The sequence below is a fragment of the Carex rostrata genome, chromosome 30, assembly GCF_964058835.1.
Source record: "Carex rostrata chromosome 30, lpCarRost1.2, whole genome shotgun sequence".
NCBI lineage: Eukaryota > Viridiplantae > Streptophyta > Magnoliopsida > Poales > Cyperaceae > Carex > Carex rostrata.
The window spans coordinates 5,371,273-5,389,924 of NC_135947.1; the positions used below are offsets into that span (position 1 = coordinate 5,371,273).

General features: G+C 32.6%; 1 protein-coding gene across 1 annotated transcript; it reads right to left on the minus strand.

The window, feature by feature from the left end:
• Positions 1-949: 949 nt before the first annotated feature.
• LOC144546661 (respiratory burst oxidase homolog protein A-like) lies at positions 950-12,880 on the minus strand. The gene is made up of 14 exons (XM_078295192.1): positions 11,950-12,880; positions 11,706-11,865; positions 11,559-11,607; positions 10,560-10,673; positions 6,487-6,909; positions 4,314-4,697; positions 4,040-4,135; positions 3,843-3,958; positions 3,325-3,492; positions 2,848-3,007; positions 2,358-2,555; positions 2,114-2,242; positions 1,929-2,007; positions 950-1,366 (listed from the first exon to the last, which is right to left on the minus strand). Exons 1-14 carry the CDS (start codon positions 12,608-12,610, stop codon positions 1,257-1,259), a joined length of 2,847 nt encoding a protein of 948 aa, XP_078151318.1. The 5' UTR covers positions 12,611-12,880; the 3' UTR covers positions 950-1,256.
• Between the last annotated feature and the right edge of the window lie 5,772 nt (positions 12,881-18,652).

Here is an 18,652-nt window from a genome sequence, read left to right on the forward strand (position 1 = left end):
ATCCGGTTTCTAATTTAACATCTTTTTCATTGGTGATGGTGCTATAATAGCGTTATTTTCTTTCTTTTTTATCTCCATTTCTTCACTCTTCATTCTTTTCTATTGAAGACTTTTGTGACTATAGTCTGCTTTTAGCTTCTGTTAAGCCCTTGTTTCAAGACAATAACAAGACACTATTTTGTCTTTATATTATTTTTATTAGGTAATTATAACTTTTTATTTATCATATTTTTATTTATATCTTAAAGTGTACAACTCAATTATCCGACATATTCATTTCGTATATGTAATCAAATTCGTATTCGTAGATTATTTGCTCCGTATCCGTATCTGTGTCTGTATTAGCTTTGAATTGCGGATAAGAATATGCTATTAGCATTATCCACTCCGTTTTCACCCCTACACTGAATTCTCCAAGAAAAGTAAAAAAGATGTACATAACCAAAACATTGAATAATTTGTACAATATCACCAAATCATTTGCTGGCGGACGTTATCAAATAAATGTTCTTTTCATTTTATTTTTGTGGTTTACAAGCTCGGATAAATACATATACAATTAGATATATCAACCACTAATGGCTTCAAAATCAATCGTTAACCTAAACATTTTTTGGACCCAAAATAACACCTATCCAATCCTGATCAAACTTCATTTTCTCCCATAAAATTAAATCAGTAAATCACAAATACACATAAAATGCTGCAAAGTGGAAACATAGACATACTAAAGGTGCTTGTACCAAACTACCCTCAGAGTGGCCCCCAGGCCACAGATGTTTGTGCGCTTCAATTCCGAAATAACAAATGTTTCCCGGCCTAATGTTTCTCCATGCTTAAAGACAAAAAAAAAGGTCAAACAACAGCTGTAGAGACCTCGACTCCACCTTCTTTTTCCCTCTTTTTTGCCCCTTTATTTGGGCCAGTTGTCCCTCGAAACGCCAAAAACTGTACATAATTTCTTTTTTAATTTTTCAACGACGTAACCTGTATGCCTATAAGTACATTTACATTAGTATTTCTTTTGTTTGTTTTCTTTTTAAATGGTGAAGAAGGCTCCATTTCCTCGTCCTGTCTTCGACCAAGTACTTTAGTCTTTTTGTCTTTGCTTTTCTTCGTCGTCCCTCGAATCTCAAACAAAGTATAAAGACAAATCACCTCTCCTATACTATTATAGTGCACATTTTTAATTATGGACAACAAAACTAAACAAAATAAATAGTAAATTTTATGAAGTTATGTACGTGCAGATTTGCTCAAAAATGCTCCTTGTGGAACTCAAAACGGGTCACACCTCTTTGGTTGAACTCAAAGCAAAGTCTGCTTAGTTCTTGGGCCAGTAGTGGGACCCCACAGTAAAACACTCCTGCATAAACATAATATTACACAATGACCTCAAGAAAATGCAATATTATACTTAAAAAAGTACTTTGTGTGCAACTAAAGGTTGTTTCTTTAATTTGGTGTATGTTTGGACGTTTGTTTATCATAATCATAGTTATACAGTTATGGAAAAAGTTAATGCTAGTATTGTACTAGATTACACAATTTAGGACTAGTGGGTATAGTTGAGGCAAATTTGGAAAAAGTAAATGCTAGTATTGTACTAGATTACACAATTTAGGACTAGTGGGTATAGTTGAGGCAAATTTGGAAAATAAACGTATAATATTTGGCTGGTTCCTTATGACACCACTACTATTTGAGTGAATCCCTAGAGAAGTTATGACCAAATTTTCAATTGCTTTCACATCAAGCATTATACAGTAGGGTATATCTGAACAGACCAGCAGGTATGGTATTAGTATTCCCAGGTAATTATTCCTATGCCAGTCTGTTAATGTAACGAACCAGCTGATCCAGTATCTAAATCTCCAAGAATAGTTGTGCTTTTCTGGTTAAAAAAAAATCGCTGTAATTGAAATTACCTATTTTGGCATAAGGATGCTTGGAACCAATTTTAGACAAAACCTTCTTCCAATTTGGTTTTGCAAAATGGGTTCGAACCTACAACACAGAGAAAGAAATAAAGGTTTCATCACCATGGTTTTGTCATTGAAAACAAATAAGGAAAAAAATGCAATGAATTGATAAGAGGGAACAATGCTCATACTCTGGTTCCAGAGACCACATCTACACCATTCTTGGCATGGTTTAGTGCTTGGAGCATTGTAATAAGAGCTGACCTGGCATCACCTTCCTCATAAACACTTGTCAGGTAATTGTGCATCTCAATTATACCCTAAAAGTATAATTATTAGGTTAGCATTCTCGATGGGTACCAAATATACAGAGTTTCTTTTTTCTTATATCTTATTCTTAAGTTTGAATGATTGAGCATGATGAGTAAAATGTACCCTTTGGTCTAGCTCAGCAACCTCGTTCATGACACCCTTGAACCAATCAAAGGAACCCTGTTCACGTGTGACCCAATAGAAATATGCATTTGTCGTTTTAAACAATCTTTTTGGTCGAGATGAGATTCTCATTAGTGTTCCCAAGTCAACATGCGCACGGTTTATGGGGAGTGGCGGATACAGATCTTCAAATGCTTCCTTTAGGAAAAAAAAAGGGAGAGACATTAGATAAGTAGTTAAAGGTCTGTAAAAGTCGTGAAATACATAATATAATACAGAAGCCCGTAATCCAATACTAAACAAAGAAGGGTTACTCCGCAAATAATCCATCCTAAATACTGTTGTAATAAAATGCAACTACATATAGGATGCAAGTAAATATTATGTTCTCATTTTCCATTTTATCCACAATCGACAGGGATAGCTAGCATGAGTTAGCATCTAGCAGTAACAAAATCATGGTTGCTAACACAATAACAAGAAAACTTACATCTTCTTCCTCCATTTTCAAGATATTGTTGAGTAGATCTTTCAAAATACTAATAAATGGTGTTGCCCCAATCCCTAATCCAACAAGCAACAACACATCATAGTTTTTGTAATCTTGTGCGGGTGAACCATAAGGCCCATCAATCAAAAGCTTTGGCAAGCTGCAGTTAAAAATTACGTCAATGAAAAAGTTTTTAAAAAATAGCATGTTTAACTTCTATGATTTTCAAGAAGAGTTAAGAAAATTGCAACATTTTCTGACAAACAACCTCACTTTAACTCTTTAGATCAACCACCAAATTACTTTCGACTTCCTAACTGAACAGACCCAATAAATTACAAATATACAGGTTTTTTTTATTTTTGTTCTTTATATCTCCATCTGGAGCGAAGAAGAATTTGAATTTCAAGTTTTTGTCATCATAATAACTTATTATCTCTTCCAACAAACAACCTAAAAGATGGAATATAAATATACCTCTTTTTGGTATTTTCATCTGCTCTGAGGAGGCCGCTTTTACCAGCAACAGGAGGCTCACAAGCCAATGAAAAGACTCTTTTAAGCTCTCTTGTCCAGTCACCGAGTTGCCTCACATGAATGCTTAAAAAGTCATCCCCAGGTGCTGAAGTAATTGAAAAGGGATGCCTAATAAAAATGTAACCAGGAATGGTTGAGACAATATACAAATTCATATGACAAATGCCAGTTTTAACTCAAAAATTTCATTCACACATTTGAAGTTGAATTTTAAAATATTCAAAAGCATTTCAAATACGAATATCTATTTAGTAGTAAAGCAAAAAGTTTTTGGAACTTCTAGAGTTATTGAAAAAAATCGACTTTAAATGCAATACTTCCAGCAAAGAGAACAAGCTTTAATGCAGTTGAATGTTTGGAGTATGAAAATAGCAAACATGATTATCATAAATATGAAGTTTTCAATTGTGAGGCCTGTTTGCACCTTATCAAATAATATGAAATAAAAAGAAATGTACCATTCAAAGGGAGAAACAGCCGGACATTGAACAAACATGTATTGGCCACTCTTGTATCTGAAAGTTGGCGGCTTTGACATTTGTAGTGTTAGAACATTACCAGGGTAAATGGCAACCTACATAACACAACTATAATGTTATAATAGAATGGACATCCTAGAGGAATGTTATGCCAAAAGGGTCTTTATTGTACACACCTTTAGCAACCTGACAGAGTAGTAACCAGATCTGAGCACTCGTAGTGTCCGCTCACCTCCATAGATTAAAACTGGAACAGCTAAATACATCCATGTCTGTATCAGCACCAACAAAACTCATAAGGAGATTGAAAAAGAAAAGCATTTGCTATCAGTAAAACTTACATAAGAAGGCTAGGACGTAGTTTGGTTTCAATTAGTAAAAAACAACTGGTATATAAAACTAAACTACAAACCAAAAACTTAGATAAATGCAAAACATAACAAAGCTTACCGTCTTTTTGTACCATGTGTGGATCAGGTACAAGCATTCGCCATGCACCACCAAGCAGACATAAACAATTGCCAACAAATGGTGAGAGTACCAAAATGCATTAAACCCAGTTAGTTTGTCAAAAGGTTTTGGCAACTTGACAAGGCTCCTTCTGAACCAATGGGTTGCGAGTGTGAATGCAATAACCATGCAAATTACCATGATAACCCCAGTGATGCCCTCAGCACCACGCACCAATGTCATATATGTCGGTTTTGTTTCTCCGAAATAGGGCTTTAATGGTGCGTATTTTTCTTCTGATGCATTTATCAGACGAGGGAAGTCACATGCTAGATGGTTGCCAGCATGGAGGATTACACCTACCACAATTGCTGCTGCTATAGTCTGTTACAAGAATGAGTTTAAAATATACATTAGCTGACAGTCCATAATTCAGACTTCTATTGAAGCATTTTGTACACATTGTTGCAATGGCAGAGTATGGCTCAGAAGCGACAACTGCCACATAGGCCTTGTGCTTCAATTTGAAGTCAACTTACAATTCAGTCCCACAATTTTACAGGAAAATCTTGCAAAGATCCAAATTAACAAATATTGGTGCAAAATTGATGCCTATAAAGTAGCCTAGTGATGCTGAGGTGTGAACAAATTAAAAGAAGTAATTATCTATTGAAAAGAATCTCAACTAACTGGAATAGCCTAAGCTTGTTTTTCTGTGGAAAGCTCTTTTATTTATAAAAGGATAAAAGAATATTCCTTGTAAAAGCTGTTCTTAAAAAAGAGTAAAGGAAAGAGTGAGGGGATAGGTTCACCACCACAATTATTTTAGCAATTAAATAAGTACTTCTAAACAATCCAGGGATTAAATTGCAAAATTTAACTAATTTTATTCTGCAGATTCCTCAGAAAACTTTTTAGTTTTCAATTAGAAAATGATGTCCTTCATGTCCAGATGTCTCTTGGTGTATGTAAGAGGAAAAGGTAGTGATAAGTGGGAAACAGGGAGGGAACTCTTAGGAAACACACTAACACTAGGTCAGCTACTAAACTATCTAAAGTGGACGCAAGCAGTATGGTCCAGTATGTGTCCCCACTGTATGAAATGTTATGTTTCCACCTAGCATAAGGATGCATAACTTGTGTATAAAAGAAATATCTTGTGTCTAAGGACCAGAAAGAGACAGATTATGTAAGTTTTAAAGTAGTGACTAGTGGCATGGTATTACTAGAGCAGAGTTGCAAACAGCAAGGACTCATCTTGAAAGTTACTGTAGACTAACAAAATTGTGATATGTTAGAGCACAAAGGTGACAACACACATGAACAGAATAGTGAGTTCCAAAACAGAGTGACAACTATTATAAACTCACAATAAAGGAGGCCACACAATAGATTCATACAATAATTGCTGCCTGCTGCCAAAGCCACATGCATTTGTTGTAAATTATAGAATGTACCAAAATTTCATGAAAGCCCCTGTAGAACATCAAGATTATCCCATTCAACCAGTGAAGTTATGAAAATTCTATAATATGATTTCAAAACATATAAAAATATTCAATATCCTAATAACCCCCTCTCCCACACAATTTTTGAAAATGCTGAAGCTATAAATTCTGCAGGTACATAGTGTATGAAGAATGTTTCCACACACTGGGGGTATATGATTTTTGTGGTATATATAAAATGCTTCACATTTCACAAGGTAATAACATGCACTGTGAGATTTTTCTTGAATCATGAGTATATATAAAAGAGGAGGGTTCAAATGCCTCCATCTCTCTCTATCATTTTCAAAGTTCAAACAGTCGATTCGAACCGCTCAACCTAACCTCCATACTAAAATATGTTTGGAGACCAAATTTTATATTTTTAGGAATTTTTTTACTATATTTTTAGATAGGTACAAAATCAGTAAATCTGAACCATCTAAAAACAGTATTTTTGTACCTATCTAAAAAAATAGTAAAAAAATTCCTAAAAATATAAATTTTGGTCTCCAAACATATTTTAGTATGGAGGTTAGGTTGAGCGGTTCGGATCGACTGTTTGAACTTTGAAAATGATGGAGAGAGATGGAGGCATAATGGAGGCATTTGAACCCTCCTCTATATAAAATTACACTCTCTGAAATTTCAAATAGAAGGCAATAATAAAGAAACATAGCACTAACCTTGTGAAAGTTAATATTATCATCAAATGGAACAAATCTCGAGGCACGAGTCGATCTCAGCCATGTAATTGTGTTTCGACAGACCGGAAACAAAATAAGAGCCATGTTAAGTTTTAAAGTCTCAGCGGCACCTTTAGCAACTGTAAGGCAGTACCCCATGACATGAAAAGCGTATCGGTTTCTATACTGCACGAACTTCCAAATGAACAGGCCAATCATGACCATGATCCAAAGGGATAGGACCCACATGCGGCGCCAGTTGTCTTCTAAATAGTAGCGTAATTTGGTGCTAAGTTTACGCATCGGGCTTTTCTGTCTAAGCGCAACTAGGTTTTGACTTAGCGCCTGGCTTGTATAGCTGAGTGCTTGGCTGTAGTTAATGTATGTGTCCTTCTGTAGCAGTAATGTCTCTAGTTGCCACAACTGTATGTCATTGTAATATATTGTTAGTTCAGAAAATCACAATGATAGTAAAAAAATAAAATAATGGTCATTGTAAGGAACTTATCCTTTATGCTCTTGTAAGTAGATATTTTTTCTGGAAAATTGCTCCAATACACGGTTTTTGTTGGATGGTTCATATTCATTTGATCGATGGTTATGCTGTATTATTGATGTTTTCTATCATAAATGACGATGATATAAAAATAATTATCTAGTTATCCATATTTATAAGGAATATTTTCTTACTAAAAGTTGGAACAAATTTAAAACGCAAATTAAACATTTCCTATTTATATTTGTTTAATCCGACGGTCAAAATTTAACACTGAACAATATTGCTCCTTTACCTCAGACCGAAATTTTATCTAGCTATATTTTTTTTATTTTGTAGCATACATAAACCAGTTTATTTTGAAATATATTAATTAAGCTGACTAGTATTCCAAGTTGAACTAACAATAAAATTGTAGAAAATAATTGAATTGGTACAAATAAATTAAAACCCTTAAATCATTTGGAAACCAAAGAATAAAACAAAAGAACTAAAACAAAAGGAACATTTATGGCGCCACATGTATGCATTTAAGTTTACTGTTCGTTAAAAGCGGTTGGTGGTGGGGTAAGACGTGAATAAAGGAGACAAGCAAGGGAGGTCAATTTCATAAAAATAAAAAATAAAAAAAACCGTAGAATCACAGTTGCGTGCAGCATGTCAATTTCAATTCATAGATTATTTCTGACAGCTGTTGAACCACTATGAAAAGGATGATGAGATTTGATTTGAAAACAAAATTCTGTATTGAAATTCCACAAAAAGTGGTTGTGTGATTTGTGGTTGTGGTTTGTAGATAGTGGGAAACTGGAATTGAATGGGAATACTTTGCTTTTAAGGAAACCCAGAGTCCCAGAGTCATGAAGAGGTCAAGGATTTGACTAAACAGTCCTGCACTCCTGCCTTTTCTTTTCGAGTGCATTCGTTGCCGGAGTAGCTAGAGTTAGAAGTTATTCTTAAAAATAAAAACAAAAAAAGAGCTAGAGTTAGAAATTGTTGGTTCGTCAGCTTTTAAAATATGAAACATTTGCCCAAGTAAACGAGAATTACTGAAAGGCAAATGTTAAAGAGATTACTAATCATAGTGCGTTAGTTAATATGGGAACATAAATAAACTCTCCACCGTCTTTGGTGGAGTGGCAAAAGTACATGGTCTCTATGTAAGAGATCATGGGTTCGAAACTCAAATGGAAAAAATCATTTGTTATATTACAAAGATATTAAAGAGTTTGGTTAATATAACATCAGTGTCATTTTAGCCTATATAACACTAACTCTAAAACCTATCAAATCGACTTCGAACAACTAATTAAAACCGTTCAAACTGATCTACTTCATTTGTTGCTCGTTTACATGTAAAATTTATAAGTTTTTGAGTTTATTTGGTATCAAATCAATCGGTAAAAATATTGAAAAATGAATGTATTAAAATTAACTTAAAAACTCACACATTTGACCACTTGACTTAATACTAAATAAATTCGAAAAGTTATAAATTTTGCATGTAAATGCACAACTAATGAAGTAGATCGGTTTGAGCGGTTTGGATTCACCATTTAAAATCGATTTGATAGGTTTTAGAGTTGGTGTTATATAGGTTGAAATGACACTGATGTTATACTAGCCAAACTCGATATTAAATAGTTAGATAATTTGACCTCCAACCTTTACTCAAAAATAAACTCTCCACCAGAGTACTATTCAACGAGAATATTTTTTTGGATATCTGGAAAAAATAAGGTGAATATATTTGGGATAGTATAGAAGATAGAATTCTCCCGAAATTCTGTTTACAATCAAGTCTTAGTTACTTATTTTAAAAATACATATTATTGAAGTTTATAATATGTAACTTTAATAAGTACTAGACAATTTAGGATGGACTTTCCTGATGTGATCTCTCGTATCAGGAGTTCTGCTTCAAGCAAAAAAAGCGAGTTGTATAAAAAAAACAACAGAAACGAAACGGAACAAAGACAACATGCTCAGTACATGTGACAAATCTGTGTACGCAAATAGAACCATTTTGGGATAAAGCCGGAAACAATCTGACAATTTCCCAATTGCAACGCTTTATGGGAATTGGGAAGTGAGCACCATTGTTATTCTAACAAAAAGAATATTATTCACATTTGGCAATGCAAGGGGAAAACAGAACTTTCTTGTGCTTTGCGTGTTTTTGTTTTTTGTATGGTTGTTTGTAGTTACCACAGAAAAAGATAATCATAATTCAAAACATTTAATAACCAATTTTATAGGAGAATTTATGGATTATTTGAAAGCCAAAAAAAATGTAATAAATGAAAGGCAGTAGGTAAATGTGGGAATTATTTCGCAGGAAAACTTAAAAAAAAATATTTAGTCAACCAGTGATGAGTCATGAGTGCATAACATGGGGAGTGGATCAAGTGGACCAAGTCCCAACCAACATGGCGTTTTCACATAAGCACAATGCGCTTTGTCCTGGCTTCCATGTTACTATTTGTATTTTACCCCCACGAAATAATCGTTTCTTTGAAACTGGACAGAGAGTCAGGAAAGAGACGAACGCTTTTTCTTTTTTTTTTACTGTTCAGCTCCCAGTCGATCTCGGACGGGGAAAAGTTCAAGACGACGTATAACTTTCCAAGTATTCACTGCATTGCGTTTCAATATCCTGAACTTTGTTGCTTTTAAATTTTTTTATTTTAATAAAACACTACTAGATTAATATTTTGAAAAGTATGACAAAAAAAAATAAAGATCATATTTTTTCAACGACTTATCAAAGCGATTGCAATTCGCTGTTTTGGGGTTTGTAAACGAAAATACGAGTTTAAATTTTGAAGATCTAGCAAGATAGAAAATCAGCTTTCCCATTCCAAAAGGACAGACATAGGTCGACCAAGAATTTTTTTTTTTTTTTTAAATAGAATTAATTTAAATTTTTTTTTTTGAAAGAACAACTTTAATTGTTTTAATAAAACAAGCATCATTGATTAATATTTTTTTATAAAAAACAGCTCCACTGATTCTAGAGATCTGTCGAGGAAAGAATAAGTATAAATGATCAATGCAGATTCTTTAGAATAAAATTTAAATTCTCTCTCCAGTGATCGATTGAGCTGTTTTTTGTAAAAAAACAAATCAATATTACTTGTTTTAATAAAATAATTAAAACTGATTCTATTTTCCAAAAAAAAACCTCGACCAAGAATGAATAAATAAATATTCTGGAAACAACTACTTCTAAAGTGTTGAGTATTTTATTTAGAGAGGGCATTATTTGATAATATTTTATTTTATACAAACGTATCATGTCTATCAAATGACTTAGAATTATAATGTTCGGAAATTAATAATTTTTAAGCATCATCAGACAAATATGTAAATTGTATGAAATCTAATTGTTAGACTATTTATATAATTCAATAATATACTTATATATTTACTTTCTCAATTTTTAACTATATTTAATATTTTTAAAATCATTAAGTTGTTAAAATAACCATTATCAAATAATTTCTCCTCTTTAATATATTACTTCATATACGGATTATATATTCAATAAAATAAAGTGGGTTTATTGTGTCAAGACCTCAATGTAACCCAGGCCTTCTGGATCCAGCTCTTCCATGATAAGTGCTGCGTATTCCTCCGCTTGCTCCTTCAGTCTTGACAATTTATTGGCTGACGCGCTGAGCATTATTATCTGAAAAATAATATTCATACAGACCTTGTCAAATCAACTATATTAAATCACAAAATTTTATTTAGAGAGACTTCTTCAAAGTCTCTGAACAATATTAAAATTCATTGGTGATAATAAATAATGTCTAGATTATTTAACAGGTATCAGACTTTGCCTGACATTGAGACCCAAAAAAGTCGAGCAATTGTTGAAAAAAATAAAGAAAGAGTCAGTCAATCTGCCAATTTATCTCTTTTGGGTAAGATGTTGAAAATACCCCTCACCAACTACATGTATGATATCTATGATTTCGATCCTAGGGTGGAAAATGTAATTTAATCTTTATTGCTTTGTAACAAAATAACAAATGGTTGATGTTGCTCGTTTCGCTCAACGACTGCAATTGGATTTGGATTTATACGGGATATTGGGAAATATTTCTTACGCCCAAATCCCCAAGAAACTACAAAAGCTGCCTGGGACCCCGCACGTAATTTACAAAACAAAAAAGGAGCCAACAATACTTTTCAAAACATTTAAAGCCTAGAATTACAAAAGCTGTCTCTTATCAAAATTTACGAAAATTTCGTATATACCCACAAAGCCTACCAAAACTGCCAAATTTTCGTTTGTGGTCTTTTCAGAGAATTTATTGCTCGTGAGCCCCGCGCCCCCGCCTAATTTTTGGAGTTGGTGAACTCGTATCTTGTCAAGTTTTACTAACCTGGGATCATTAATGAGTTCCATGGTTTATAACACGCTATTATTCATACATGATACATGTCTTGTTCAATTACATTCAGCACTAAGAAATTTAATGGTCTAACTATAGTAAAAAGTTAATTTCTAATGGTCAACTCTGCAAAGTAAAATGTAAAACGAACGAACCATGCCTGGTTAGCGTACCTCTTTCACTTCCGCTTCTGTAATTCTTCCATCCGCATTCTTATCAACCCTGAAATGAAAATTTCCAAATCAATAAAACTAATAAGTACTTCCATTGATGCACATGCAGTAGGAGAAAACAAGGATAATTGAAATATCAATTAATACATTTCAAAGAAAATCTGGAGCCTGGAATCAAAGCTCTGATCTGTGATCTGGGACCAGATCTCTCTCAGCTCCTCTTTACAGATCTTATCCATCTTCGTCCTCCTTCGCCTTGACAATGTGTCGAACAGTTCAAATGCAAATTCCTTCGATTCCACCATCCCTATTCTCAATTCAACAAGAACTCTCAGAACACGAAAGTAAAACAAAATCACCAAAGTACAAAAAAAAAAATCAATCATCTCACCAATGCATTGTGCAAAATCAGAGCGGGGGATGAATCCGTCCTTGGCAAGCCGATCAAAGTTGCGTTGAACCTCGGCCCACGAATTGGCACGGCTGCCACTGATGAATTTGAGACCACGCAAGGCCTTGTGAGCGCCTGATTTTGTCCTATCGAGCTGTGCCCGTTGTCGTCTGGCCGCACGGGCCGCCAGAGCTGACTCAATGCCAGATTCACTGGCACCGGCAGGACCAGCATGGCTATGAGTTCGCGATAATTTCTTGAACTCCGCCTTCAAATCCTGAGAGAATTGCTTTGCTTTCGCCACTGCCTCGGCCTTCAGTTCTTGTGAGAACTGGACGAGCTTGTAAGAGGAGGTGCGCCTGATTGAAGGAGTCCTTGAGGTAGTAGTGGATCGGGATGAGACAGGGGTGCTAGTGGATTCTGATACTGGATCCGTTCCAGCAGCTGCAGCTGTGGCCGGCTCAACACTTCGAAGTACAATTGTATTGTCATCTTGGAGATCAAGCGTGACCTCAACAAACTCCTCAGAGTCATTATCGGATCCTCTAATGGAGCTCCCTGGGGAGGATCCGGTGCTGCTGAGAACCTTACCCTTTAAATATTGATCAGAGACGCATCTCCGCATTTGACTGGTGGAGGCGGAGTTGCCTCCTCCTCTCATGGCGAGACCAGATATAGAATTTAAAAGAGAGGAAGAGAGAGAGGATTGGTTGTGTGTCAGTATGCGGAGCTAAGGAGACAAGGGGTGTGGCGAGGTGGGGAGATCAAGGCGTAGTAATAGCCCGCCTGGCAGTATGTTAGTAATATATACGAGTGAAAAAAAAAAAAAAAAAAAAAACAGAGGCGAGGAGATAAATGGAAAGGAATCTTTCGGATGGAGAGAGAGAGAGAATCTCTCGCTGGAGTCTGGACTGCGAGTTGATTACAGAGAGGACGGGAATAGCGGAGAAAGAGTATATATATTTTGGTATTAGAAACCTTTGGAAGGAGGAGAAGTTTTCACGCTGGGTTGGTCGATGTGTTATTTATTTTAATTTTTTGTAATGATTTGTTTAATTTTAAATGAAAAGGTACACCAAAAGAAAGTTTAAAATAAAAGAAAACTAGTGTTGATAATGAGAAATTGAGAATCTGTTAGGGAATGTGAATTTTCTGTGGCGGGTGATGTCCGCTATAAAAGGAATAGGTCTCTAACATTAATAGCATATTACTATTTTGTTAATAGTATACATTAATATTGCGAGTCCGGGTAGTATGATATTAATATCATTTCAATTTATATAACACTAATTCTAAAATCTATTGAATTGACTTCAAATAAAAAATTCAAACTAATTTACTTTATTAGTTGTGCGTTTACATGCAAATTTTATAATTTTTCGAGTTTATTTACTATCAAGTCAATGGGTCAAATGTGAGAGTTTTTAATTTAATTTTAATGCCTTTTGTTTTTCAACATTTTCTTTCTCTTGATTTGTTATAAAATAACTCGAAAATATATAAAATTAGCATTTAAACGCATCACTTATATAATAAATCAATTTGAACGGTTTAGATTTATCGTTTAAAATCTATCTAATAAATTTTAAAATTAGTGTCATATGATACTAATGTCATACTAACTGAACTGTAGCATATTACATATTACTATTATGTTAATAGTATAGATTGCGAATTCTTTGAGCATAAACACTGCATTGACTTCGTTCCTTCCAGCGCGATTAATTGATTGTGCTGAGTCTTCTATATTTATGGAAGGGAAATTGAGTTTATAGAGTATACCTTACAGATTATTTTGAGTCAAAGGGGTATGGAGGATAATGTAAGATCTAAAAAATAATTTGTGCCCCGGACCATGGCAATGCCAAGGCCGCCTTGCAGGGGAAATAAATCTGCTGTTATTCCTTTGGAATAAAAGGAATAACATGACCCTGTTATTTTTCATCAAGTCGTTCAATTTCGTTGAGATTCGAATATAAGAAAGTATTTTTGTTGAGATCTGCATATGAAAAAATTGAACGGCTGAATGAAGAATAACAGGTCCGTTATCTCAAAGAAATAACAGCAGATTTATTTTTGTCTTATAGGGGTCAAACAATATGGACAATATCCGATTAGTATTCAATTTATATTAGAAAAATTAGATATAAATATTTTATATTCGAATATTCTTATGAATATGGATACAAATATAATTTTATATTTCAATTATTTGTATTCGAATAGTAATATAAATCATATAATTTAATATATATTATGAAAAAAAATCTATGTTATTCACCGTTATAATTAAATAAATATTATGAATTTCAGTATTTTTCTAATAATAATTTTATATTTTTTTTTAATAAATATCCGATCTAATTCATATTCATAACCATAATCATATTTATCTCATATTTGATTCGTATCTATATTCGAAAAAATAAAGAAATTATGGATATTATTTTACCATTATACGCTCCGTTTTCACCCCTGCCACCTTACCATATTTTTCTGTTCCATGTTTTCTACATCTGTAATTTTTTACTTTTAATATAAAAAATAATGCATAAATCATATCAAGAATATACATACAGATACCGAAAGATAAAAAAATTTTAAGGTTCGAAAAATAATATTTTACTTTATTATCATGTGTGTTATATTTTATTATTTAGTATAGATTGAGAATTAATTGATTCACTAGGTGCTTTGAGTTGGAACGCGTATTCTCTGCATTAACTCAAAAGAAAAAAATTTGAGTTAATAAATTTTAAAGATTTCAAATGAAGCTAATTTAGCTCTTATTTATAACATAAGGGGTCTTCTAATATTAGTGCGGATCTAGTTCGTACAAATTTTAAAACAGATTGGACGATCGAGATTCATTAACTCAAAAGATTTCCTTTTGAGTTAATGCAGAGGATACGAATTCTTTTGAGTTGTGGCTATGCTACAACCATTATATTGTTGGTGTGCGTGAATATTAGCTTGTTGTTGCTGCCTTGAATCTTGATGTCACGCCTTATTAAAAATTAAGGTTTTATAATTTCATTTTCAGTGTATTAACTGTGTATTGAATTTTGAATTTGTGACTTCTTATACAGAGATAATGCTTAACATAGACAAAGTTCCATATAATGTGCATTATGTTTTTTTTAGATTATGATTAATTAATTGTCTTTGCTCTATTACACATTGGCTAAAAATTATAACCTTATTAATAAGCTCGGTTTTATGATTAAAACAAAATAAATAATAACGATTTCCTGTTACGATATTATGCTTTGATGTTTGCACAAAAATGCATATGTACTAATTTTAGAAACTCACATAAAGAGAAGAAATATACGTTTTAGTGGAATACATACATCATTGAAAGAGAAAAAATGTGCTTGATAAGAAAAATTATATACCTATAGTCCTATAACGTAACAAATGCTGTATAGCCCTATAACGTAACAAATGCTGCACATAATTCCTAAAGTGAATAACTACAATTTGAATTTTTCATGTTTCTATTTTTTTAATAATTTGGCTGCTATGATTTGAATTTTTTTCTAGCCGTCTCCCCTCTCTCTTCTTCCATTAATTGATCCATCTCACTCTTTCTAGATCTCATCTTCAAACAACAAATATTCTCTCCTCTCTCTTGTTTCTATCTCCTTGAACGGAGAAGAGAATGAGGGAGAGGGGAGAGAGCTGAGTCGAGCAGAGCCAATCGGAGCTAACAGCATGGTATCGTCGAGCTTGAAGTGTAGAGTTCTTATTTTGCTCGAAGTACAATGGTGAGTAAATTCAGTCGTTGAAGCATGGTCACTAGTAGAAAAACTGGAATTATGATCGAAATTTAACTGATCTTGATCCGGGCTATACTAATACGAAACTAATCTGAATCGGTTAAACAACCGATTCTAAAAGTTTGAATTAGGATCGGTTATTTGTAAAAACCGATCCAGATTAGTACTATTAGGATCGGTTATTTTAAACAACCGATCCTAATAGGTGTTAATCTGGATCGGTTGTTTCAAATAACCGATCCTAATAGTACTAATTAGGATCGGTTATTTGAAACAATCGATCCTAATTCTTTTTTTTTAAATGTTGGTTCTGCAAAAAATAAAAAGGAATTAGGATCGGTTATTTGAAACAACTGATCCTAATTTTTTTTTTTTTTGCAGAACCAACATTTTGTACCTCGACATCCATTTCTTTATTTTAAAGAACCAATCCTAATTTGACACAATTAGAATCGGTTCTTATAACATTAGGATCGGTTCTTTATAATAACCGATCCTAATACTATTAGGATCAATTATTTTAAAGAACCGATTCTAATGGTGTCAAATTAGGGTCGGTTCATTCTAATAACCGATCCTAATAGTGCCTTAATTAGGATCGATTCATTTTAATAACCGATCATAATAGTAATAGGATCGGTTCATTCTAATAATCGATCCTACTAGTAATAGGATCAGTTATTATAGAGAACCGATTCTAATGGTGCCAAATTAGAATCGGTTCTTAAAAATAACCGATCCTAACACTATTAGGATCGGTGTTTTATAATAACCGATCCAAATAGGCCGATCCTAATTCTAGTTTTTTCAGTAGTGGGTGGCGGTCGAAATAGCGGATTCAATTATGGAGCGAAATGAAGAATTAAGGTATTAGAGTGATTATGAGTGTACATAAGTAGGATTAGAAGAGTAGATTTAGGAATTTAGAGTGGTTAAGAGTAATTTTTGAGTAATTTTGAAAATTTCGTGAGAATAAATGAGTATATATAAAAATTAGAGTCACTTGATTCATTATAAATACGTTTTTTATCAATCAAATTGTTAGTTGGTATTAAAATCACTCACCTTAAAAAAAATTAAAATTTTCTTATTGAATTGTGTTCGATAGTCTTCCTATTTTTTTATTATTATTATTATGTTATTGGTAGATTCTTTCCTTCAAAGTTAATTTATAGTTTTATACATATCATTATGTGTTGTGTGCGCTAAATTATTAAATAATAAATAAGAAGGAAAAGAAAGCGCGTGCATTTATATTTTGGCATACTTTTAGTCTTTAGAAATAGTAGATGTGTCAAGTAGATTTCATCAACTTTTCATAAAATAACGTAATGAAAAAAATGTCAGAAAAGCTGTAAGAACTAGCAAACCATGTATCATTATAGATGTTTATCGCATAATATATCTTCATTCTTTAAAATGTCATGTCTTAATCTTATGCTAGATGATCTAGTTGAAGATTTATAATTAACATCTTTATAAGAATATGTTTTTTTGTCGATAAAAGATAATATTCACCAAGTGAGACATTACATATTTAAAATTCTCATTGAAAATATCTCATAAACATTAGATAGTTGGATGACTTGATTCTAATCTTCTCTAAAAAAAAAAAAAAAAAAATCCTATTTTTAGTCCATCGAGACGAATTTTGATTCAAAAGTGGTACATACCGTTCAAAATAAGATCTGGGTCATTTGTTTTATTTTGATACAAATCTCAAAGCAGTCCCCTCCCTAGTATTATAAATAAATTTCAAATAAATTTTTTTTATGAACTCATATATATAGTATTGGATTGTTGTCCTACTAAACTTTTTTTTGTCCTACATGTAAAGTCTAAATTTCTCAACACATAATACAAATTATAATTTTTGAATTTGTACTTTAATATTTTGATGAAATTATAATTGTTAATGTTTTGCTCACCCTTGCTTTAAATCTTGACTACGCCACTGTCGGATACAACATTTGTATCCAAGTTCCATTCACCTTCTTCTAAATCACCATGCAACTCGTTACACAGTGGGATGCCTCCCAACAATAGTATCTGCCTCATTTAATCAATAATCCGGTTCCATTCCATGAATGACAAAAGAACTCCGTATTGCCAACCTAATTTTCGATTGAAATTCCGTTTAATATTAGCAAGTGAAACAAGTTGGTACTAATGTAATTCACTCATCATATGACCATTGCAATTAATATACTGGAAATAAACATTCCATGGACTCCCTAAAATTCTTTTTGGATGAAGTACAGTATGCCTTTTTTTTTAATGAAAAGTACAGTATGAAATTAAAGTTATTTCACAAGTATGTGTTTTTCAAGTAACTGAAGTACAGTATGCCTTTTTGGATGAAGTACAGTATGAATTTTTTTTAATTAGTTATTTCCTTATAACTATATTTTATTATTGCAATTAATTTTTTTTCCTTATTTCTCCATTTTCTAATCTACTTAGCAATTTGTTTCCTTATTTCTCTTTGCAACTATATTTTATTCTTGCAATTAAATTATTTTCTTCTTTCTCCATTTTCTCCGTTTCATTTCCCTGCCATCTATAAAAACTAATTAATCTGTGCATGCCACATTTTGTTAACTCTCAATGAAGGTTTTAACAATAATCAATTGTCATTAATATATGTAGACTAACTTATATATAAAGTTTTTTAAATACCGAAAAATTAACTCACATAATGAACAAAGATAGAAAAATACAACCCAATGTATTTTATGAAATAATTAATAATACCACAAGTTATCTAGAGAATAATCATTATAATGAATATAAAAATATAAAAAATAATAATAAGAATATCACAAGGTATTCTTTATACAAAGTTATCCAGAGAAGAGTTTCAATATAACAAATTTAAAATGTGCAATTTGGGTTATAAATTTTCAAATATAAATAAAAAA